The 25889-nt window shown below is 40.2% G+C and overlaps 2 protein-coding genes, 1 non-coding gene and 1 pseudogene across 3 annotated transcripts in view; all 4 read left to right on the forward strand.

The window, feature by feature from the left end:
* The window catches only part of L2HGDH (L-2-hydroxyglutarate dehydrogenase), a 99828-nt gene extending 82870 nt beyond the window's left edge, over positions 1–16958 (forward strand). The window contains exons 7-10 of the mRNA XM_060096246.1: positions 5843–6010; positions 6908–7065; positions 8160–8291; positions 16652–16958. Of these exons, the coding sequence (XP_059952229.1) occupies positions 5843–6010; positions 6908–7065; positions 8160–8291; positions 16652–16847 (654 nt within the window). The 3' untranslated portion in view covers positions 16848–16958. The remainder of the gene's footprint in view (positions 1–5842; positions 6011–6907; positions 7066–8159; positions 8292–16651) is intronic.
* LOC132489190 (histone PARylation factor 1-like) lies at positions 1694–3158 on the forward strand (annotated as a pseudogene).
* A 1756-nt stretch (positions 16959–18714) lies between the features above and the next one.
* Positions 18715–18878, forward strand: LOC132489742 (U1 spliceosomal RNA). The gene has a single exon (XR_009532120.1). It is a non-coding gene; the product is annotated as a U1 spliceosomal RNA (small nuclear RNA).
* A 6499-nt stretch (positions 18879–25377) lies between these two features.
* SOS2 (SOS Ras/Rho guanine nucleotide exchange factor 2) overlaps positions 25378–25889 on the forward strand; it is a 103652-nt gene continuing 103140 nt past the window's right edge. The window contains exon 1 of the mRNA XM_060096256.1: positions 25378–25567. Within this exon, the coding sequence (XP_059952239.1) occupies positions 25481–25567 (87 nt within the window). The 5' untranslated portion in view covers positions 25378–25480. The remainder of the gene's footprint in view (positions 25568–25889) is intronic.

Below are 25889 nucleotides of genomic sequence, written 5' to 3' on the forward strand. Positions count from 1 at the left end.
ACCATTGCTTATTCTCTAATGGAAACGTTTTTCCCTTGGGAACTAAGACCTCTAGACCATCAGAGCCAAAAGTTGTAGGGATAGGAAGCAAAAAGTTTTACTGTAATAGTAAGGAGCTACTCCCATTTTCTACCTCTTGATTTCCAGACCTGTGAATCCTGGCTATGGGAGAAGGAACACCATATGTTAGTCACTGGTTTAGAGCATGTAGAGAATCCTGGAAGACATTGCCCCAGGCCTGTAGGTGTTGCCAGCCAACTAGTGCTGTTATTGAATCTTCAAAAGCCCATTCTACTTTTTGTCACCCAGCAGGTTCAGGATTGTGGGGAAAATGATAAAATCAGTGCATTACACAAGCATGAGGCTATTGTTATGCTTCATTTCCTGTAAAATAAGCACACTGATCAGAAGTAATTCTTCTAAGTAAAATACCACAACAATGAATAAGGCATCCTGTAAGTTCACAGATGGTGGTTTCCATAGAAGCATTGTGGGCAGGGAAGACAAATTTATATCCAGAGCAAGTGTCTATTCCAGTGAGCACTGAGTGCTGCCTTTGGTTTTTGATTGAAGTGGTCCAGGGACCATATCAGTGGCTCTGTTGATTCCACTGTTGGCAGATTGAACATTCAGCAGTGGCTGTAAACAGATCAGCTTTGGTGAGTAAGTCCATGTTGCTGAACCCTTGCATTACCTCCTTGCTGCCATAACCATTTAGTTCATGAAACCATTGGGTGAGGACAGGGCTATCTGGGGAAAGAGGCTAGCTAACGTCTACAGAGCAGGTCATCTTGTCTACTGATTAGTAAAATCTTCCTCTTCCATGATCACTCTTTAGTGAACATTCATATAGTACTCAAATATCTTTTTTATCTGAGCATGTTTGGAGAGGTCCATTCACATACCTTTTCTCAAGAGCTCCCTTTTCTGACCATCCAGCAAACCATTAGTCATTGCATATGAAGCAGTGTAAATCCATACTTCTAGCCGTCTCTCCTTCTAGGTAAGATAAATAACCAAGTATGACATTCAGTGTTCTCCCCCCGGGAAGATTTCCCTTCACTACAGTCCTTCAGGGCCACTCCCGAGTGGGGCTCTGGTGCTGTAGCTGTTCATTTTCAAGTGACGCCAGAATGTTGTGCAGAACCATTTGTAAACCAGGCCTGTATTTTTTTCTTCCTTGGTCAGCTGATCACAGAGAACTTTCCATGGGGCCATGGGGGCAGGCTGAGAGGGAGGAGATGATTTAGCAGTAGAGGTCATGGGAATTTGAGCCACTTGCCTGCACAACTTATGTGTGCCTACAGGACCTATACAACCCTTATCTTGTACATTCCACTTCCTCTTGATGACAGAGTGCTGTGTACACACCCAATTTTGCAGCTTGGTGAGTCAGACGATACCTAGTTCATAATGGGTAGTTCACATGGTAACTTGGTGACCTGTGGTCGAGTGTTGAGTCAAAGGCAGAAGCACTTTCTCAAAAGGAGGCTAATTACCCGCAGAGGATGGTATAACTTTCCTCCAAAATCCTACAGTTCTGTACTGTGATTCCACCTCTAGGGGCCTACCACGGTCTCTGTAAAACATCACTATCGGCCACACACTTCAGTTACCATCAGAGCTGCTGGATCATGTGGCCCAAGTGGCAGAGCAACCAGGGTCTCCTTTCAAAAAAGGATTAAAAAGCAGAATGGTTGGCAGCAGTGGGAAGTGCTGGCCTGGTGTGGAGGAACAACAGTGTGAAAAAACATTTGAAGTGAAGGAGGAGTAAATCCTGTAAAGCTGATGTCTCCAGTGACTTTAGAAAAGAAGTAGAAAATCATCATAAGCTTTCTCTGCCTGAAGATTTCTTTTTTTAATATATAAATTTATTTATTTTATTTATTATTTTTGGCTGTGTTGGGTCTTTGTTGCTGCGCGCGGGCTCTCTCTAGTTGAGGTGAGCGGGGGCTACTCTTCATTGTGGTGTGTGGGCTGCTCATTGCGGTGGCGTCTCTTGTCATGGAGCACGGGCTCTAGGTGTGTGGGCTTCAGTAGTTGTGGCACGTGGGTTCAGTAGTTGTGGCTCGCGGGCTCTAGAGTGCAGGCTCAGTAGTTGTGGCGCATGGGCTTAGTTGCTCCGTGGCACGTGGGATCTTCCCAGACCAGGGATCGAACCCGTGTCCCCTGCAATGGCAGGTGGATTCTTAACCACGGCGCCACCAGGGAAGCCCTGCCTAAAGATTTCTATCACTTCTGGAATTTCTGTGAAGAACTTGATCCTGAGAAGTCAGCTGATGCACTTTTCTGCAAGCCTTGGCCTTTGATTAGTGGGTCTTTACGAAGTATAAAATGAACAAAAAAATCAGCAAGCCCAATATTAACCTTCACTGGAGATTTTACTATGACCCTCCTGAGTTCCAGACTGTTATTACTGGAGATAATAAAATTCAGTTCCACATGGGGTATTTCAGGGAGTCTCCTGATGAACCTCCTGTATATGTTGGTACAGATGGAGCAAAGAAAAATTGTGTAATTGATCAAAATGGAGATAATGTGTTTGCCGCAGTCAAATTTGTTTTGATGAAAAACTTAAGTAACATAAAAAGAAAACTAGTCTCTTGAAAAACATAGATGAAAACTGCACAGAAGCAGCCAGAGCACTGGGTTACTCATTGGAACAGAGAACCATGAAGATGAAACATAGAGATAAGAAAGTCAAGACAAAGACTTTTCATGTTGCAGGCTTAGTTGTCCCAGTAGATGAAAATGATGCTGAGTACGGAGATCTCCCTGAAACAGATGCCAACTTCAAGGGAATTTGCAAGACAATTGTTGAAGCACAAAGTGATGAGAGACTAAAAGCTTTTGCTCTCATTCAGCGATGACTTTTGTGCAGTTTGCTAGCGATAAATGTGATTATGGGATGGGGCTTAAGTGGGAATGGACTTCCTTGTTATGGTTCAGACTATTGTCATAAAGTTACCTACCAGCTTTTACCTCTAACCTATACTTTGTTGAAGAGAAGTCTCTTTGCAGAAATTATTGAAGGTAATCTGGTAAATGGGAGTAAAGAAAACACAGACCAACTTGCAGCATGAATGAGAATTGGCTTTCTTTGGTGTATAATACTTTAAAGCATTAATATTAAACCTGTGATTTTTTTGTTTTTAAGGAGTACATAAAATAAACTGATGGAAACGTTTACTAAAAACTTTTATAAAGCTAAAAAATAAAAAAGATTAAAAGTCTGCTTCTGCCCCGCCCTCATCTAAGGAACATTTTCACTAGAGTACGGCATCATGTGATGCAGGATATGCAGGGGCCTATGGGATATCAGTGGATATGTATTTCACCCACATTTGCTGTAGTTGTTGCTTTTATTTTGACATTTTCTTTTAGTATAGTTAAATATAATTTAAAATTTAAAATATAATTTTAATGTATATTTTAAATTATAAAATATAATTTAAAAATTTGAGGGACTTCCCTGGTGGCACAGTGGATAAGAATCCGCCTGCCAATGCAGGGGACATGGGTTTGATCCCTGGTCCAGGAAGAGCCCACACGCCAAGGAGCAACTAAGCCCATGTGCCACAACTACTAAGCCTGACCTCTAGGGCCCGCGAGCCACAACTACTGAGCCCGTGAGCCACAACTACTGAAGCCTGCGCACCTAGAGCCTGTGCTCCACAACAAGAGAAGCCGCCACAATGAGAAACCCATGCACCGCAACGAAGAGTAGTACCCGCTCGCTGCAACTAGAGAAAGCCTGCATGCAGCAACGAAGACCCAACACAGCCAAAAATCAGGTAAAATTAAATCTTTAAAAAAATAGAAAATAAAATTTAAAAATAAATAAATGGAATTGTTTTAAAAAATAAATGAAAAAATAAAAGTTTGAGTCAACTTATCAAGTTGAACATCTATGCTTTTATGACAGGTTAAAAGAAAATTAATTTTTAAAATAAACTTTTGGGGAGAGGATTTGCAAACTAAAGATTTATAGATTGCATATGGGGAAAAAGTCTTTCACTTATGAAATAGCAACAGTAATGCATAGTTTATTTTTTTAAAGAAATTTATGTTTGAACAAATAATTCAATGTAAATTCAAAATTTCAATTTTGGGTGTGAAATTAATGTGTTATTGAATTTAATAATTGTTTCGTGTATAGCATAAACTGATTTCAGAGACGTATGACAGTTTTTAATCATTTTTTTCTTCAGAATTGTTCCTTGAGCTCTTTTTTTGTTTGTTTTTTGGGTTTTTTTGGCTGTGTTGGGTCTTCATTTCTGTGCGAGGGCTTTCTCTAGTTGTGGCAAGCGAGGGCCACTCTTCATTGCGGTGCGCGGGCCTCTCACTATCGCGGCCTCTCTCGTTGCAGAGCACAGGCTCCAGACGCGCAGGCTCAGTAGTTGTGGTTCACGGGCCTAGTCGCTCCACGGCATGTGGGATCCTCCCAGACCAGGGCTCGAACCCATATCCCCTTTACTAGCAGGCATTCTCCCAACCACTGTGCCACCAGGGAAGCCCATTGCTTGAGCTTTTAAGAGAGAACTTCTAGGTTATTGCATTCTGGTACCATTCTATAAATTCTCTTATCTTTACATTTATAAAGCTCCTCTTCAACAAAGAGTTGCTGACCTTTAAAGTAGTAACTAGAAGATTTATATCACATAAAGAATTTTTTTTGTACTTCTGGTATATAACTCTAGATGAACAGGAAAGATACCAACCTACTTCTGTTTTTGTTGACATGGTCCTTTGACTTCAAGCATCTTAAAACTTTCATGGTTTAGTCTAGCTAATTTGAATTCACTACAAAGAAGTTTCATCTGATTTTTATCATCAGTGTGACTTGTATAACTCTTGAAAAGATGCTTATCTTGGTAGCTAAGCAAAAATAGGATGCACACAGAGATAAAATAAGGCTGAATCAGTAAGGGCTACAAAGAAAGAAAGAACATTGAGGCAGGTGAGAACTCCAAGGCTTCAGAAATAGGTCCTCGGAGAAGGAGATCTAGGAACAAGAAATTACCTGAAGGAAGAAGGTGTTAGTTGTCTCCTCTGTAAGAAATAAAGCGATAGAAATTAGAGTGTGGTGGTGAATTAGGGTTAAATGAAATCATTTAGGAAATAGAGTTGCAAATTGGCTAACCCTGGCAGAGTAAACCTAAAAATATGCAGATGATAATCACAAAATAAAATTCATGAGAAAACACAGCCTAAGATTAGCAGTCTCCTAGTCATTAAAGCAAACCTTGACTGTAGTGTGCGTTCTCAGTAAATGTGGGTTGAATGAATGAGTTTTTGAAAGTAGCCTCAGTTTGCAAAGTAGATACTGATCAGGAAGCAGAAATTGGTTGGTGGGTAGGTTACAGTGGGAATTGTGCAAGGTTATTGAGTAACAAGATCAATTACTCCTACCTAAGACAGGAGAAGCTATCTGAAATACAAAGGAAGCCAAATTGGTTGGGGCCACCTAAATGAAGTTTACTACTTCATGCAACAAGTAGTTAAGTTCCGTGCTAGGTGTTAGTAAAATACGGGTGTATGTGTGTGTGGCTTGTTAGGTATCCTCACTAGGTCAACCACTATATCTCTAGATTAAAGTACAAAATTTAAGGTACATCCTCTTGTGTGCCACTGCCCTAAGTTCCTACCTGCCACCTAAATGCTGAAGAATTTATTTTGCTGATACTTGTTTTAATTTCCTCTTTTAAAAGTAATAAAAAGAAAGAAGTCCATATCTGTGCCCTTATTGTCTTTTCTATCATCTATCCGCCCTCTCCCTCTCCCCCTCCCCCACCTAATCTTTCTACTTCCCACAAGTCACTGTTCTTTTCTCTTGCACTAGGGAGAGGAGGTTCGATGTCAGTATGTTGTGACATGTGCAGGACTTTACTCAGACCGTATTTCCGAGTTGAGTGGCTGCAATCCCAATCCGCGAATTGTACCATTCCGGGGAGATTACCTGCTCCTGAAGCCAGAAAAACGCTATCTTGTAAAAGGGAATATTTATCCAGTAGGTAGTGCTGTTTCTGCCTTCTCAAGGTGGTTGTGGGCAAAAAGGGGAATGAAACAAAAACTTTTCCTGGGGTGAGAAGTAAGATATTTTGAAGGGCTTTTGGTGCAATCATTCCACCTGTTTCTCTTGTGGTTGAATCCCCAAATCTTTATTCCGATATCATAGTCATTAAATTATAATGACTTGCCCACAAGTACAGGAAAGCTTGAGTGCACCATGGGAAGGGCTGTGAAGAAAGAACCCAATTCTTCCACTTCTCTGGTGGAAGCAGTACTCATAACAGAACTTCTCCTTATAGCATGCCCAGATGCCAACCCTCTTTCTCAGTTCACTGTCTATAAGTGCAGAAAAGGGGATTTGGCCACTGTGTAGTTTCATGGTGTAGAGAAGACAGAGCCGTTTAAATGAAAAGCTCATTCTTCTGTCTGGAACTACTAGGTTGAACAACCAGTATTCAGCTATTTAATGTTTTGGACCTTGCCAAAACTTCCATTTCATCTGTTCCAAGTATTGCATTCCCACTTTACAAAAGCCTGTGCTATGAAGGTGTGTTTTTTTCCAGCGGCTCTGATTTTATTTGCCACCCACATATATCCCTACTTGGGGAGGGTGGAGGTGGGGAATAACCTAAAGTAGGACAGTTGTTTTTTTTCTTTACCCAGAAAGAGGAATAGATGAGACAATGTACCTTATTGTCATAGCATCAGGTTTCCTGTGTGGCATTTCTAGGCAGAAGCATGTAAATAGAAAAGTATTATCTGAGTACAGATCAAAAGTAATGCAAATCAGATGCATGGGAAGAAGATGTTTTATATTACCAGTTGAATGTTTGCATGTGTAATAAAATGCAGTATGAAATGGGGCTAATAGTTCTTTGCTCTGTTAAATCCATAGGTCCCAGATAGCCGATTTCCTTTCCTAGGAGTTCACTTCACACCAAGGATGGACGGCAGTATTTGGCTAGGGCCGAATGCAGTTCTTGCCTTTAAACGAGAGGGTTACAGACCCTTTGACTTCAGTGCCAGAGATATTATGGATATAATTATCAAGAGGTAACTTTATTTCCTTAAAAAATGATTTTATGTGCTTATATTTTTAATATGGGAATTTTTTCTTTCTCGATATTCTGTTTATTGGATAAATCTTCATATTTGTGATTGGTATAGTGGTTTTTTAATTAATCCAAATTAAGAGCTTTGTGGAATAAGCATAACATTTTAACTACTTCAAGAACACTCTGATGAGCCAGGGTGATGTCTTGGTTAAAAAGAACAAGACCAAGAGCCAAGAGCGGTCACACATCTGAGAATCCAGATCTTGTTTTGCTAACCTCGTAGCTGAGCTTGAAAAAAAACAGAAGTTTCTCTCAAAATCAGTAGATGGTTTACTTTGATAAGATCATTTTGGGCCAGTCACCATGATTTTGAAAACCTCTGGAGAAACTGCTGATAAGCAAGATTGTTTCTTTTTGTGGAAGACTTAACAATACTGCTGTGTTGACCTGGAATGCAGATTGTTTACTATTGTAAGAAATAACTCAGTGAAGTAGTTTGTCCTTTTAGCACTGTTGCTCTCTAGAGGGTTTCACATCATCAGAATCACTAGAAAGCTTTTAAAGCTATACTTGAGTTTCACCCTGCACAGATTCTGAAACAGGTTTAGGATGGGGCTTCCTAGCACGTATGCTTGTAAAACTACAGATGTACATAGGCTCCCCAGAGTCTCCCGTGAGAATCACTACTAGAGCATCTCACCTCTGGCTGACTAAAGAAAAGTAGGGTAAATGTCCCACATGTTAATGCCATGATTTAAAGATCTGTAATGCCTTTTAGGTGTGTTTTGAAAGCATGTAACATTGCATTAGAAAGCCTTGATGTTGGCAGGCTTTATCCTAGTTTGAAACCAGCATTCCCTGGGAATTTGAGTTTGAATGGTGTTTACTTTTAGAGTTTGGAAGGTATTCCTTTGATGAAGTTTCCTTCTTAGGTAGGCCAAAAGCTGATTTTCTTTTAATATGTGGTTTTTCTGACTTTGCACAGATTTCTGTGATGCCACACCCCACCCCCAAATCTAATAGTTGTAAAGGTGTTGTATGATAATAAAGAACTTCTTTCTCTCATAAAGATTTTATTTTCTTTGCTTTCAGTGGCTTGATTAAACTGGTGTTCCAGAATTTTTCCTATGGAGTTAATGAAATGTACAAAGCCTGTTTTCTCAGTGCAACAGTAAAGCACCTTCAAAAGTTTATCCCTGAAATTACTGTCAGTGACATACTTAGGTAAGGAAAAGCCGTAAGGGTTGTAAATATAGTCATGTCCTAGGTGAACTTGGGAGGTGGGTCTGACTTGGTGATTTGTAAGCACACTTTCAATCAGTGTGTCCACTGAATTTTTGTGTCCTCTCTCTTTCCCAACAAGTTGTTCATTCCCCTTGCAGTTTGGGCATTGCTTCATCATGGCCCTTAGTGCTTGAACTAGGTCCATTTATGATTATCTGGACTACCTTACAGCATTAAGCTGAAATCTCCATTTCAGTTGTGTTATGATGCCACCTTCACCTTTGTGTCTAGCTACCACTCATGATAAACGTCTCACCTGAAGTTTTTTTAATCTCCCTGGCCACTTACTCTTGTGATTCCAAAGCCTTCTGACTTTTAATTCTGTATAAGATCATTGATCACCATGTTACCCAATTAGGTAATAAGCATATTAAAACATTATACTTTGATTGATTCTTAAAAACTTTTAGAAACATACTCATACCTGGCATCTTACCTTGCGTCCTCTCTACTTATTTTGTTCTTTCTTGTATCCTACTTCCCTCAAGGACTATTTGCAGAACAGAAGTGGGAAATAGTATGGTAGCAATCAGTCGAAGTCCTTGCTATGGGGGTGTGGGGCAAAGGAAGGATTACTAAGAAAAAAAAGTTTTTTTTCTTAAAGATAAAAGGCTTTCTGGGCTTGATCTATACCTTGTCCTAAATGCCACACAAGCCTATTTTCTTTTTGGTGATATTTTTAGGGTGCTCATCTTTTTCCCTGAACCAACCATTTGTTAGGCCTAATCAGCAGTGGTCTTTGAGATCCTCTCCTCCCTGCATCCATCCCGCAATGAATCTCTAGAGCACTAAGTGTCTGTCTCCTCAGTAACAGCTGCTGAACTTGCCTGGTGTAAAATATCAGCAGCTCGACTCTGTATCTGGGAAGAGAGCAATCATCACGTCAGCTGTCTCCCTCAGGGGAGCCTCCTGGTCTAAATCTGATTCTCATGTATCATTCTCAGACCAGCCTCTTTGAATCCTTAGAAGAACTATTAAAACCCAGCTAATGTTTTTAACTCTTATCTCTCTCACCCCTCTACTCACCTTCTGAAATAGAAGGGATAAAAATATCTAGGCTTTATGGTCTTTCACTCACCTATAAATGAAGGCTTTTATGTCTTCAGTGGTCTGCTTTAGCAGACTTGTTATGTTTTATATCTGAAAATAGATTGGTCAAATCTAGTATCTTTTATTGCTGTTAATATTCCTTGGAAAACACAATAGGTGGGCATAGTGAATTCTGTGTATAAACAGTTGCAGTGAATTCACTATGCAGATTTGATTACCACTCTTTTGTAGAAGCTTGAGGAAAACTCTTTAGACCAGTGGATTTCACATGGTAGAACTGAACCTTGGGGCTTGTGGGTTTTGGTGAATACCCTTGTCTCTGGGTGGAAAGGTGTGAATTTCAGTTACCAGTTTCATTACCAGGTAGTAGAAAAGGGCACACAACACTGTAGGCAGGTGCATTTGGGGACAAATTCAACCCAGTCACAGATGAGTTTCTCTCTGAAGATAGAGAAAATGAACATATTCAGCAATTCCATTTGATTCCTGTAGCTCTTAAATGCGGGAAATTATCAGTAACAAACAGAAAATTGTAGAAGATATGTTTGATACCATTTATATGTTTATACTGTGTATGTATATGGATTGCACATGTAATGTGAAAATAAAAACAAACATGCGAGTGATAAACACCTAACTGAGGAGAGTGTTTATCTCTGGGGAGACAAGAGAATGGGATGCAGAGAGTTTGACAGGGGGCTTCTGTCATATCTATAATGCTTATTTCTTAAGCTGTTTGGTAAAAAAAAACTGGTGTTCATTATGTTATTCTCTGTACCTTGTTATATGCCTAGAATCTTAAATAATAATAATAATAATAATAATACAAAAAATAAGGTCAATAGACTTCCCACATTTTGAAGCCTAAGTCCTGTTTGCAACCAGTATAACACCATAAATGCTCTATCATTAATATTGGGGAAGAAGCATATTAGGCAGTTCTGGATAGTAAAAAAGAACCAAAGCAACACTTTTAGTGGAATGTTTAGCTCAAGATGGTGTCCTTTAGTTGCAGTAGCTACCAAAGGGGATCCAGTTTGACTTCTCATTGCCCAGCCACAGTATCTTGGGCAATAACTTACCAGTGAACATTAGATTGGAATGTAAAGTTATAACCTGTCAAATGTATGCATTAGGTATACAGACTTCTCATTATTAAATGATGATTTCTAAGCTTCCTAATTTGAGCTCTAAAGTCCTTTAATTTGTTCTGTGATTAATTTTGACATGGTAATCTAACAGTAGTTTGTATCTGTTAGCATTGTAAGGATGTAAAATATGACGACATATTTGCCAAGATCCTCTCTTTTTCCCACACTTCATTTTGAAAATATCTTCTTGGGGGAATTCTGTAGTAAATTTTCAGGCAACATGTTTTCATTGTAAGTGATAGCTAAAGACTACACTATTGTGAAACGCAAGGGTAAAAGCCAAAAATCCTGCAATAAAGGTGATCTAGACCCTTTTGCAAAAAAGGGTTTCTCATTCTTGGTACTGTTGACATTTGGGGCCAAATAATTCTTTACTGTGGGGGACTGTCCAGTTCATTGTAGAATGTTTAGCAGCATCCCTGGACTCTACCCACTAGATGCCAGCAGTACTCCCCTAGTATGACAACGAAAAATGTCTCCAGACATTGCCAGATATCCTCTAGGGGGCAAAATCTCCCCTGTTTGAGAGCTCCTAGTCTAGAGAATTTGGTAACCCTCACACTACAAAATACTAATAAGAGAGTCTGGAGAAAATATAATAAAAATCCCTTGAAATACTTATAGCTGAGAGTGCAAGAAAATAAGGGCATCCCAGAAATGGAAACAGAGAGGAAATTGAATACCCAAGAACTAAGAGGAATTAGTGCTAATGCTGACCTGGAAAGTTAGGGAGGATTTTCTGATTTTGATGTAAATATAACTGAGGTTCTTTTGGTTTTGGGTTTTTTTTTTTTGCGGTACGCGGGCCTCTTAACTGTTGTGGCCTCTCCCATTGCGGAGCACAGGCTCCGGATGCGCAGGCTTAGCGGACATGGCTCATGGGCCTAGCCGCTCCACGGCATGTGGGATCTTCCCGGACCGGGGCACGAACCCGTGTCCCCTGCATTGGCAGGTGGACTCTCAACCACTGCACCACCAGGGAAGCCCCCTGAGTTTTGTTTTTAATTGATATGTGATTTACAGACAATAAAATATGCAGATCTTGAGTGCTCAATGAAGTTTGGAAATTGTATAAACTCATGTATCCATGACACAAATCAAGATATAAAACATTAGGGACTTACATTTTAATTGCTATTCAAGTGCTGGAAAGGAAGCCTTGGGTCTGTAAAAGGTAAAAAGTTGGAACTGAGATCCCTTTGTAAAACCAGGGACTCTGGAAGGGCTATACCCTCAGTGAAAAGGAAGTCTAGAAAAATAAATCTCCTAAAAATCTAGAACCCTGGGCCTTCCCTCACAAGTACTTGGAGTTTCAATTTGTACCACTAGTTTGACCTAGGAACTCTAAGCTGAGAAATGGATCTAGCTTAAAAAGTAGATCCATTCCTATTTGGATTCTGCTTCAGACTAACACTTCTCCCTCTCACTCTCTCACTTTAAACAGATTAGAGTGAGTGAAAATCAGGGTAATTTGACCACAGACTGAATATGGTTGATACTAAGCAGTTAGTAGTTTTGTATTATTATTAAGAATCCTTTTAAGAGAAATATACATTGAAGTGAAATGATATGCCATCTGGGGTTTGCTTTAAAACAATCCAGTGGAGAGAGGTAGACAGAGTGGGGATATAGATGAAACAAGATTGGCTGTGTGTTGATTATTACTGAAACTGGGTAATACATACATGGGAGTTCCTTATACTGTTCATTTTACTTTTGTACATGTTTAAGATTTTCCATTAAAAAAAAAATGTTCCTAGAATGGTTATACACCTGGAGTGTCTGATAGAAGCAAATATAAAACCTCTGTGGAGGGACATAATTTCAACCCAACAGCCCCTGCTGAATAGGAACTCACCAGCAAAAGTTCCAAAGCACTATAAGTGAGAGTAAGCAGATAGAATAAATACTAGAATTAGACTCTAACAACTTTGGATAATAGTAATATTAGAAACCATAAAGTAAGTATGCTCCAATGAATTTTTTTAAAAAGGGAATGAAAAAAACTGAAAAAGAATAATAATTTAAAAAATACCCTAGGCAAATTTAGAAACCAAGTAATCAGAATTTCTAGAAATGAAAAATATAGTTCTTAAATTTTAAAACTCAAATGATTAAGTTAGACAGCTGGTTGGACCTCCCTTAAGAGAAAATTAGTAAATTGGAAGGTAAATCTGAAGAATTTAGAGAACAATGTTGTAAGCTACAGATACATCATGTGCAAATTAAGACATGGAGAAGATGAGAAGATTCCAGCCTACATCTCATAGGAGTTCCAGAGAAGTTGAGAAGAGGCAATACTTTGAAGAGAAGTATTTGAGAATTTTCTGGAATGGACAAAAAGACATAAAATTCAAGATGCACAGTGAGTCCCATCTAAATTAAAAAACTAAATACAAGAATGTAAATAGATTATATAACTTCCAAATAGTAGAGGAAGAAGAAAGAATATAGAAAACTCAGTAAGTCAAGAAAGGAGGTGGGAAAACTTCAGAAAAAGATCACGTTAAATAGCATAAAATAATATAGTAGAAATCAAATATCAGAAATTATAATAAATGCAAATGTGCTTAACAGTTAAGACAGAGATTATCAGGTCGGATTTTAAAAATCCACCTATGTGTTAGGCAAATGCTTATTCGAAGAAAGATGAGTCCTAGGTTCATTTTAGGTAAAAGACACTTTAAGGTAAAAATTATTGTTATAAATAAGGAGGGTCACTGTAAACTTGTTGCATATGATAACAGAGCTAAGAAATACAGAGAACAAAAACTGACATAACTGGAAGCAGAAATCAAATCTACAATTGGGATGGGTGATTTTAAGACATGTCTGTTGATAGATGATAGCTCAAGCAGATAAAATATTAGATTTGAGGGGAATTCCCTGGTGGTCCAGTGGTTAGGACTCGGTTCACTGCTGGGGTCCAGGTTCAATCCATGGTCAGGAAGCTAAGATCCCCACAAGGCACTCAGCATGGCCAAAAAAAAAAAAAAAAAAAAAAAAAAAAATTAGATTTGAATAACACCATTAAAATACTTGATTTAGGGACTTCCCTGGCAGTCCAGTGGTTAAGACTCTGTGCTTCCAAGGAACTAACGTCCCACATACCGCGCAGCATGGCCAAAAACTTAAAAAACAAACAAACAAACAAAACCACTTGATTTAAGGGATGCATAGAACTCCCTCACCCCCGTTATAAAATACTCATGTTATTCAAGCCCTCACAGAACATTTACAAAGGCTGAAAATGATCTAAGCCCTAAACCAGTTTGTCAACAAAATTTAAAAACTGGGCATGGAAAAACCATGTTCTCTTGTTGCAATCCGGTTTGGTTGAATATTAATAACAAAAATACCCTTCCTTCACATTTGGAAATTAAGATGGAATGGTTGACTTGCCCTATATCACCACTCCCAATTTAAATATGCTCCTGTGAACTTCTGTTTTTAGATTAACAGTAGATCCCATGTGAGTTTTATAAAATACTAAATTGTCCTATTTGGAACTGGCCAAAGATGTCAGTTGTAGCCTGTCATAGCTGTTTTCTAGCCCACAGGATTATGCCTGCCACAGAATAATAAAGCAATAAATACAACACTTCTCAGAAGAATGAGTGCCATTAGTTACATATTTACCTGTTGTTTCTAGACATATTTAAGGGTCTAGGGCTTGCATTTCTATTAAATTTAGCTACAAATATGGCAAAATATGTGGCTACAAATAGCATTAAACAGTTAAATATAGCTAAATTCACAAATATTAAATTTGCTGAATCATTTGTTCTTTCAGCTATTAAAATAGAATTTTAAAGTATTGAGAGTTAAACAATTAAAATTTTCTATCCCTATTGAATACTTCATATGTACACAAATCTAGACATGGGGGCAACATAGGGCTGTTGTATAAGATTCAGTTCTGGCCGTGAAGATGTTTATGGTTTATTTTACCTGAAGTTTCAAAATTATAATATTCATCTCAAGCTGAGATATTCTGAGGGGGAATGCCTATATGTAATCATGCAAAGAAAAACCCTGAAATTTCATTAAGTGCTGAATAGGGAGCATGAAGAATTTGGTAATTTAAACATGCCATGTTAAATAGTTACTTTAGTTTGAACTAAAGTGAGTTTCTTAGAAAAAGTTAATCTTGTATTTTTTTTTACAGTTTGGATTATAGGTTTTGAATACTTGGGCAGGAGTGTAGGGGATGTCAAGAACATAGTTGGTGTTTGTAAGAGGAATAAATAAATATAGACACATTTTTAACTGTAGTTAATCAGTATTAACTTCTATTTGCTTAGAAAGAGTAAGGAGAATATACTAACTAAACCTTCATGGAGAGGAAAGTTTTTATTTTGAACACTCAACATCAGTAGCTAGTCATGCCACTGTGTGTCCCCTACATGTTGGCTTTCTGTGAGATAAAAGGAGAAGGACAAGAAAACTCACAGAGATGCTCACAACAGCAACAGGAGCATTATCCAAGAAAAGAGAGGAGAAATGCTGTTTTGATTGGTTGAGAGAAGCTACAAACACAAAATGTACAAAATAGACCATACACTGGCTAATAGGCTGTTATGTATCCTTACCCTAAGAAATTTCAGCTTCAGTCCCATTCTGCCTTTTTGTGCTGTGAGTGTTGTATCTGATTTTTTTTTTTTTTTTTTTTTTTTGCCGTACGCGGGCCTCTCACTGTTGTGGTCTCTCCCGTTGCGGAGCACAGGCTCCGGACGCGCAGGCTTAGCGGCCATGGCTCACGGGCCCAGCCGCTCCACAGCATGTGGGATCTTCCCGGACCGGGGCACGAACCCGTGACCCCTGCATCGGCAGGCAGACTCTCAACCACTGCGCCACCAGGGAAGCCCTTTGTATCTGATTCTTACTTGGAAATCCTTACAGCTCAAAAATATCCTGTCCAGATTCCCTGCAGCCTTCTATATTACGGATTACTTTTATTACAGAACCTTTCACCCCTGTTGTTGTAATTCTTATTTATCTCTCTACAGATGAACTGTTTAGCTATGTAACTTCAAGCAAGTTACTTAATCTCTCTATTTTCTTTGCTGTTAAATATAAACTATAAACGTATCAGCCTCTTAGAGTTGTTATGAGGATTAAATGAAAGAATTCCTAGCATGGAGTAAGCACTTGGTAAAAAAATAGCTATTATTATCATGACCTCTCCTCTGCCAGGCTGAGGTCTTAGAGGGCAGTGCTCTCATATTGTTCTTTGTATCTTCCTCAAGTGCTTATCTGCATCTGCCCAGAATCGATAAAAGTGTTTAATATTGTTGCCTGATTTCTTGAGTCTTGCTGGTGTGTACAAGGCAGCTGTTTGCAAACTGGGTTTTCTTAGCAGTTTCAGTGGAGGCGCTTTTGGACTCCAAAATTATTTATCCAGATTTTATCTGTAAACTTTATTTTTAAAACTAAAAAAAAAAAAAAAAAATTAATTTGTAAACTCAAATGTTGTAAAACAGAACTTTTAATGTTAAAGGCTCTTACTGTATTAACATACTGTTAATTCATTTTTGTGCTTTTCCTTTAATTAAGAGTGTGTCATTTCTCTTTAATTAATTGAAGGTTATCCTGATATTAAATGCTAAACCGTTAAAAATTGAAACAAACTACAAAGCCAGAATTTGCTGCCTGCAAACATTTTTTTTCCATAACTTTTAATAGTGTACAACCAAAACAAAACATAAAAATACTTAGAATTCTGTAGCGCATGTAGGAATGTAGCTGACACATAATTCTTGCTTTCTTTACTTTGTATTATCTTGCTTTCTATTCTAGTGATTGATTGTATAATAAATTCATTGGTAAATTTAAATAAAAGTACATCTATTCTAATTAAGTATGGATTTATCTGCTACTTTTGGAAAGAACCCATTTGTGTATTTTAGAGTAAGGATATATGCTTGACAGGCTACAACTGGCAGCCTTTGGCTAAACACAAACCTATTGAGTTTTCACATAATTGTGCATTTAGAAAAATAAAGACTTTATTCCTTTAAGAATACTTTGAAACCACTGACACGTATGTAAAGTGTCCTGTCACTTCTAGTCAGATGACTACCACTCTTGCTTTTTCAGAGGTCCAGCTGGCGTAAGAGCCCAAGCCCTGGATACAGATGGAAATCTCATAGAAGATTTTGTATTTGATGGAGGAGTTGGGGATATTGGAAATCGCATTCTTCATGTGAGAAATGCACCTTCCCCTGCTGCCACTTCTTCCCTTGCAATTTCTGGAATGATTGCAGATGAAGTACAACAAAGATTTAAATTGTAAATAATGAAAGGAGCTAGGTATGCATTTTAATCTCCACATTCAGCAACAAGAATGTACTAACTACATTCTTTAAGTTTCATTTAAGAAAAATGGTTTAAAATGTCATTTTAGATAAACACTGAATTTTTTAAATTATATAATGTGGAAATAATGATTTTTTAAAGTCCATGCTCTTTAAAAAGGTACAGTTGCATCTGTCCTGAATTCTTGACTTTGTTAATGACCTGTCCTCACCAACCATGATCTAGAGATTTGGCTTTTTTGGAATTTCTGGGAACTATAGCATGAAAAAGTGAGTATTCCCTTAACTTTTTGGCTTTATAATATCTAAGCTTTTTTGTCTTTCCTAGACAAGAAAATATATTGTAGGTTGTAAACCTTTTAATTTTGAAGAGTCATAGAAAAGCTCACATCATTTAGAGCAACAGTATTTGTATTGGGGAATTTTAAATTGTTGATTCAAATACGTGAAATTTCACATTTTGAAGTAGTTTGAATAAGATTCTGTCTTATCTACATTTGTAAGAAATAACTTTGCAAAAGAAACTCAAAGCATTTATTATTCCCCGTTTCTTTATAATTGACTTGGTCTGGTGTCATCCCTAAATCTAAACAGCAGTCCACTATGAGTATTTTGCTTACTCTTCAGTCTTCTGTGGTGGAGAAACTAAAAGAACTTAGAATCCTGACACTGACATACAGAACTTTATAATTTAAAATAGTATTTATCTCTTATATCTCTGTTCTTCATTCATACCAAGGTTCTCAAATGTTGGCCAAGATCACTAATGATTCATGCATACTCGACTTTTCCAGAATCCTATAAACCTTTATGAGGATATTTCTTCATTTGGGGGAAATACCTAATTTTGAGGCATTCACTTTTGTACACCGCAAAAGTGCCTTACAATCATGTGTATTTCATGAGTATTTTAAATCGTTGCCCAGTGCCATACTGTATACTATGTACTATATATATACGTGTGTGTGTGGTATCTGTTGAAATGATTCTTGCAATTCAGAATGTTGGAAAATAGAAATATAAGTGAATATATGGTATAATATGGGGAAACTTATTGCAGAACCACCATTTAGGTGACAAATTTTCATCCATTCCCTCACATATACTCTCTCTGGATTAATCTTCCAGTCTTCATTTTTTCTTTCCTCTTGTCTCTCCAAAACTGTGTGATGGATGAGTCAGAAAGATTTGGTTGATAGCAAAACTTACCAGTTTTCTTCCTTTTCACTTCAAGCCAATGATTACATTGATTGAGCTACCTCATCAATTAATTTGAAAGGCTACACATCATCAGCTCATGTTACAGAATAACACATCTCAAGTGAATAGATTAGACAGTTCTTCAGCACTTGGGATGAGAATACTGAAAGCAGTTGGAAAGGATTCACAGAGGAAACAAGCCCTAATGGTTCTTCATAACAACTGATTCCTCCAAGAAATGTGATACACAGGGTATTTTCTGTTTCATTGCAAGACTATTAAGAGATGGAAAATATTACAATTCTCTATTTCATTAACAGTAAGATTGCATATACACTAAGCCATGAAAGACTGAAGTTATAAAAATAACTACCCTAATTAAAGCAACCCCCATTCCATTTGGGTCTTTACTATACCCCCAAAAATACAAGTGAAAAAATTATTGAAAGCATTTTAAATGTGTAGATTATTCTATTTGTAAAACGTTTTTATTTATGTCAGTAGAGTTTTGTTGTGGAATATGCTATAATATTTAAAAGTTTTGTGTATTTCTAAGAGAGAAGAATTGTATATTAATATTAAAAATATTTTAATGAGCTTTGGTGTTGTGAACATAATTTTTAGTTTCATAAAAACTCTGATTCAGTACTTACCTGGGAGGGGATATACCATGATCATGAAGGTGGTTTTCCCAGGGTGCAGCTCATGCATTGTACTCCGGATGTGCTGACCCCTGCAATTTCCCCAAATGTGGGAAACTTGGCTGCATGATTTGTGGTATTGAGGAACTGTGTTTGAGCTTTCCCCTGTTTTTTTCTGTTTTCACAATAGAGATCCTTCAAGACCGTTTTATAGGGGTCCAGTGGTTTGTGTTTATCTAATACTGAAGAGAACCTTTAGTGTGTCATCCATTTAATGTGGGTACTGGATGGTGGTTAATATGACACAGGGATATGGAGAAATAAGGATTTTTTAAAAACTCTGATTCATATACATTTTGAACTATCAATAGGCTTTAAATAGCAGCCAATCAAAAAAAAGGCTTGTATTTATGTATAATGTAAAAATGAGGTAGGGGCCTCCCTGGTGGCACAGTGGTTGGGAGTCCTCCTGCCGATGCAGGGAACGCGGGTTCATGCCCCGGTCTGGGAGGATCCCGCATGCCGCGGAGCGGCTGGGCCCGTGGGCCATGGCCGCTGAGCCTGCGCCTCCGGAGCCTGTGCTCTGCAACGGGAGAGGCCCCAACGGTGAGAGGCCCACGTAACGCAAAAAAAAAAAAAAAAAAAAAATGAGGTAGAGTAGTTTATATTTTGGGTAAAAAGTGGAACACTAGGGTCTTCCCTGGTGGCGCAGTGGTTAAGAACCTGCCTGCCAATGCAGGGGACACAGGTTCGATCCCTGGTCCAGGAAGATCCCACATGCCGTGGAGCAACTAAGCCCATGAGCCGCAACCACTGAAGCCCACACGCCTAGAGCCCGTGCTCCGCAACAAGAGAAGCCACCGCAGTGAGAAGCACGAGCACCGCAACGAAGTGTGGCCCCCACTCGCTGCAGCTAGAGAAAGCCTGCGTGCAGCAATGAAGACCCAACACAACCAAAAAAAAAAAAAAAAAAGTGGAGCACTTTCCTACTTACAAAAAATGGCTTTCCATTTGGTAGTGGTAGCAATATCTGGCTGACTTCAGTGTCATCCTCATACCCAGAGTACCAGGGAACATTATTTCTGTTCCATAGTAGAGCATATATAATATACCAATACACAGTGCTGCTTTTTCCATGGGGAGGAGGGCAATAAGTAAATCTTTTGGAATTTCATACAAAATTATTGTTCCTCTTGGGAAGACCATACCATTTTTGGTATGCTACCTCTTACACGGGGTTGGGGTTCCGGGCATGAGCTTCCCATATGGGTTATAGGGCAAATGATCTGTCTGAGTGCCTGCTCCAATTTCTTTCCAGCAGGTGGACTGTTAGGAGGACCAGAGTTAGCTACAGCAACGGACCATGAAAGTGAGTGACAACATTTATTGTTTCCTGTGGCATTGCTTTGGTTTGTTACTGACTGGCAGCACTTGTAGCTTTAAATAAAGTAGGAGAGTAAATGTGAGAAATGTTAAGTCCTTCTTGAAAATGTTTTTCAGTGAGACAATATATATATATATGTATACTTTTTTTTTTTTTTTGCCATACGCGGGCCTCTCACTGTTGTGACCTTTCCTGTAGCGGAGCACAGGCTCCGGACGCGCAGGCTCAGCAGCCATGGCTCACGGGCCTAGCCAATCCACGGCATGTGGGATCTTCCCGGACCGGGGCACGAACCCATGTCCCCTGCCTCGGCAGGCGGACTCTCAACCACTGTGCCACCAGGGAAGCCCTGAGAGAATATTAGTGGTAAAAGTTTTACTGCCTTTTAAAATTTGAGATGTGCTTGGGTCATTCAACTTATCTCCTTAAAGCCATTCTAAATTCTAAAAAGATAAGTAAAATTACAATGAGGTATCACCTCACACCGGTCAGAATGGCCATCACCAAAAAGTCTACAAATAACAAATGCAGGAGAGGGTGTCGAGAAATAGGAACCCTCCTACACTGTTGGTGGGAATGTAAATTGGTGCAGCCACTATGGAGAACAGTATGGAGGATCCTTAAAAAACTAAAAATAGAGCTACCATATGATCCAGCAACCCTACTCCTGGGCATATATCCAGAGAAAACCATAGTTCGAAAAGATACATGCACCCCAGTGTTCAATGCAGCACTATTTACAATAGCCAAGAGATGGAAGCAACCTAAATGTCCACCAACAGAAAAATGGATAAAGAAGATGTCGTATATATATACAAGGGAATGTTAGCCATAAAAAAGAATGAAATAATGCCATTTGCAGCAACATGGATGGACCTAGAGATGATCACACTAAGTGAAGTAAGCCAGACAGAGAAAGACAAATATCGTATGATACCGCTTATATGTGGAATCTAAAAGAAAAACAAAAAAGACACAAATGAACTTACTTCAAAAACAGAAAGAGACAGAGACAGAAAACAAACTTATGGTTACTAAAGGGGAAAGGGGGTGGGGGGAGGGATAAATTGGGAGACTGGGATTAACATATACACATTACTATGTATAAAATAGAAAACCTACCAGGACCTACTGTATAGCACAGGGAACTGTACTCAATATTATGTAATAATGTATAAGGGAAAGTAATCTTAAAAAGAATATATATATGTGTGTGTGTGTGTGTGTGTGTGTGTGTGTGTGTGTGAGTAACTGAATCGCCGTGCTGTACAACTGAAACTTATACGACATTGTAAATGAACTATACTTCAATAAAAAATTTTAAAAATAAATTCTAAAGGCAAATAAAATTACTATCAAATTCTTAGATAGCATATTAATTTTTTTTTTTTTTTTTTTTTTTTTTTTTTTTTTGCGGTACGCGGGCCTTACACTGTTGTGGCCTCTCCCGCTGCGGAGCACAGGCTCCGGACGCGCAGGCTCAGCGGCCATGGTTCACGGGCCCAGCCGCTCCACGGCGTGTGGGATCCTCCCGGACCGGGGCACGAACCCATGTCACCTGCATCGGCAGGCGGACTCTCAACCACTGCGCCACCAGGGAAGCCCATAGCATATTAATTTTAACTCAAATTTATGATTGAGTTTTTGTTATATATCCATAGGCCCTCTCTCTCATGGTATCAGTGTGTTTAATACTTCTATTTTTCAACACTTGAAGCATGTGTTTCTAATGAGGTTGGAGTTTTTCATTTGAAAAAACAGCTTTTAATTAATGTTTTGAATGAGTACAACATTCATATAGTTGAAAATTCAAAAGTCATAGAAAAGTACACAGTGGAAAGTCTCCCTCTCTCCTCTAGCCCCCCAGTTCTCAGCCCTGAGGCAACAAAACTTGTCAATATCTTGTGCAGCCTTGCAGAAATATTTATATATAATAAAATACTGTCTCCATTTTTTTTTACACAAGTGGTAGCATACTCTGCATACTGTATTATACATCCTGCTCTTTTTGCTTTGCGGTGTATCTTGGAGAATGTTCAAGTGGCCTGAACACAGTGGCCTGGTTCTTTTTAAGTGACTTTATAGGTTCCATTCTCTGGATTTATTATTTGTTGAACCAGTCCCTTATTCCTACTGATGATTATTTAAATTGTATATTTCTAGGGTGTTTTTTGTTGTTGTTTTGCTGTAACAAACAATACCGTAATGAATAATACTGTGCAAAGTCATTTCACATATGAGCAAGTATACCTATAGGACATATTCTTAGAATTTATTGGGTCAAAGGGTATGTGCCGTTGCAACTTGGATGTTGTCAAGTTGCCCTTGATGGAGATTGAACCAATTTACCAATCTCACCAATAATCTATCAGAGTACCAGTTTCCCCATATTCTCACTAACATAGTATATAATCAAACTTTCTGATCTGTGCTATTCTAATAGGTGAAAAATGATAACAGTATTATTTAAATTTGCTATTTTTGTAATATGAGTGAAGTTGCGCATCTTCAATATGTTTGAGACATTTATATTTCCTTCTCATATCCTTTATCTTTTTTTTCTTATTAAGTTTTAGTCTTATTAATTTGCAGGAATTCCTTTAGACGTTAGGGAGATTAACTGTGTAGGAAATGAGTTGCGAATATTTTTTCCAGTTTGTTATTTGCCTTTTGGCTTAGCTTGTGGTGTTTTTCTTTGGTATACATTTTTAAAAATAGAATTTATCAATCTACATTTTATATCATAGTAGAAAGTTCTTTGTACTCCAAAGTTATAAACAGATTATTTTATTTTTTTATTTTTTACATTTAAATATTTGACACATCTTGGCTTTAGCCTAGTGTAGAGTATACAGTATGGATCCAACATGTTTTTCTAGGTGGCCCATTTGTCTGGTTGGGAAACTTTTTACTGGTGTCATTCTTGGATTATCTTCCACATGCACGTGGATCACATTTCTGTTTGCCTAGCCCACAGATCACAACTCAGATGCCTGTAGAGACTAGGCAGTTTACATAAAAGGGTGAAGAGTGCCAGCTGGGGAGTATAGCCAACTGGAAACGGGATGGCATATTTTTCTAAAGAGGCAGCCACTACCCCACTGCCTGCTGATTATTATTCCCTTGCAGGAAGAATCAGGGCCCGGTGTTGCCAGATCTTTGTCAAGAGAAGCTGAAAATCCAGATTTTTATATGAAATCTCTTAATTTTAAAATGTTAACAACAGTTTAACAAATTTAAATATAGCTTTGGTTAAACAAAATGTGTCTTCAGACCTGATTTGACCCAGAGAAGGCTTCTAACCTCCTTAGACAAGAATGAAACTTTCCATGAACAACTTTACTCTCCTACAAGAAAATACAATCACAGCCCACTAGTTTGACAGCCTAGCAGTTTATAGCTGGAGTTCAGGGAGAGAAAAGTAAAGACACTCTATATAAGCCAAGATCTTTGCCCTCACTGATGGAAAGATTGGAGAAATACAAGCATTTCCCTATCCTACCTTTATCCCAAGTATTGTACGTGGGAATGTGGATGTGGCCATTTATTAGAGATATTTTTTTAATTGAAGTATTTCTGATTTACAATATTATATTAGTTTCAGGTGTACAACACAATGATTCAATATTTTGTATATATTATGCTCCACTTAAACTTATTACAAAACACTGGCTATATTTCCCCGGGCTGTACAATATATCCTTGTTGCTTATCTATTAGAAAAGATTCTTGACTCAGTGGATACTTGGATTAGAAAAATGGTTGAGTGGATACTAAATTTTCCAACTCTGCCATTATGATTTTGCCAAAATGACAAAATGGTGCTTGTTTTAAGGTAGGATAATTACTCTGCTACTGATCTGGAACTGAAGCGTGGCACGGACTTTTTTTTTTTTTGGCAACCTGTTCTTTCTTTCCCTTCCTCACTGCTAGTGGCTGGGAACAATGTACTGTAATTCATGTATGTTCTCAGCGTCTTTAGTGGGATGAAATTTATGTTAATGATAAAGTTTCCAGAGCCTTCAACTCAGGAAAGCTTAAGGTCTGGGGATCTTTTTTGGGTTGCTAATGAGTATGGCTGGCCCCAAGGGCGGATCCAGGTTTTGTGGCGCCTGACACCTTCACACCGCCAGTTTGGAGGACACCATTAAGAAAACAATGCAAAACTATGGGAAGTTTTACCAAAACGGTATGAAATTTTTGTGAACACACGGGCTCATGCAAGTGAAAGACCTTTAAGTTCAAGCTTGATAAACGTTGCCATCTGCCTTTTTTGGCCCTACTGTGTGCTAAGGGCTTCCCACTCCTCACTTCCTTCAGTCCCCACAGCACCACGCTATGAAATAGTTACATATACAGAATAGCCATGTAAACACAAATACATTAAATATCTCGTCCAGCCGGAAAGCCCCTTTCTCTACAAATCCCTATACTGCTTCCCATGACGGAGTCCTGGGGCTCGAGGAGTGGCATCGAGTCAGGATTGTCTCGGGAATATCGAGAGGAGGGAGAGTGTGTGTAAAACGCAGTCAGTGAGTTGCAGAGTCTGTCTGGAACGTGCGCCCTGCAAGCGCCCAGGAGACGCGCACTCCCGCGAGGAGGCCTCCACTCCCGGCCAGCCCCTTTGCCCGCTCCGCGGCGCGCATGCTCCGTGCAGGGCTGCTCCAGCTACACGGGATAATGAGCGCGGGGCGGAGGGAGCTGGCCGAGCCGCGCTTGCTGGGACCCGGAGCTTGGCGGCGGCCCTGGGGCGCTGTGCGCGGCTGCTGAAGGGGCGGCGGCGGCGGCGGCGGCGGCGGCGGCCAACACTGTGCGCGCCAGTGTGGCTCTCTCGCCCGACGCGCGCGCCCGGTCTGTCCCCAGGGCCCTCTGGAGGTGACTCGGGTGGGCCGGGCAGGGCGGCGTTGCCGGTTGGGAGGGCGGGGATGAGGCGATGAGGAGACAAGCCGCCGCCGCCGCCGCTCTCGGCTTGCCGCGGCCGTAGCGGGAGTCCGAGCAGGGGAGAGGCCAGCTGTACCCCCGCCGGGTTGCGAACCCAGACAAAGGAGGAGGAGCCGCCCGAGAAGCGGGGCAGCGCCGCCGGGAAAGGAGGCCGCCGCTTCGGTCGCAGCCGGGGGCCGTCCGGGTTCACGGGCCGCCGCGCTTCCTCTGCGGGCGCTGCACTAGGCGAGGCCGCGGGGCCGAGGAAGCCGCCCCCGGAGCCCCCGCCCGCCCGCCGGCGCCGCCTCCGAGCCGCCTCGGCCGTAGCCGCGGCCCGGGCAGGAGGCGGCGGCGGCCGGCGAGGCGAGGCGGCCCGCGCCCTGCCTGTCAGGCCACCGGCCCGGCCCGTTTCGGCCCGTTTCGCCCCGCGAGCCGCCCCCGATGCGGAGGCGCTGCTGCCGGGGCCATGCAGCAGGCGCCGCAGCCGTACGAGTTCTTCAGCGAAGAGAACAGTCCGAAATGGCGGGGACTGTTGGTCTCGGCCCTGCGGAAGGTCAGTGCTGGTGCCCGTGCGGCCGCGGGGCCCCCAGGGAGGTGCCGGGGCAGAGGCGGGAGGCAGGCGGGCGGGGCGCGCGGGCCGCGGCCCCTCGGACGCTCTTACGGGGAGCTACACGCCCTCCCCGCGCTCGGGGCCTGCAGGCCCAGCGCTTTCACTCCGGTCGGCGATGGGGGCGCGTGATTGCCTGCTGCGTCCAAAAGGACGTTTTCTCAAGTTCTTGCTTGGCCCCGGAAGGAAGGTTTTGTTATGATCATAAAACTGGATTTCACGTTGCAGTCATTTCGTCAGGCCACTTCCGCCGTTGACCAATTTGTTG

Source organism: Mesoplodon densirostris, chromosome 4, assembly GCF_025265405.1.
Source record: "Mesoplodon densirostris isolate mMesDen1 chromosome 4, mMesDen1 primary haplotype, whole genome shotgun sequence".
NCBI lineage: Eukaryota > Metazoa > Chordata > Mammalia > Artiodactyla > Ziphiidae > Mesoplodon > Mesoplodon densirostris.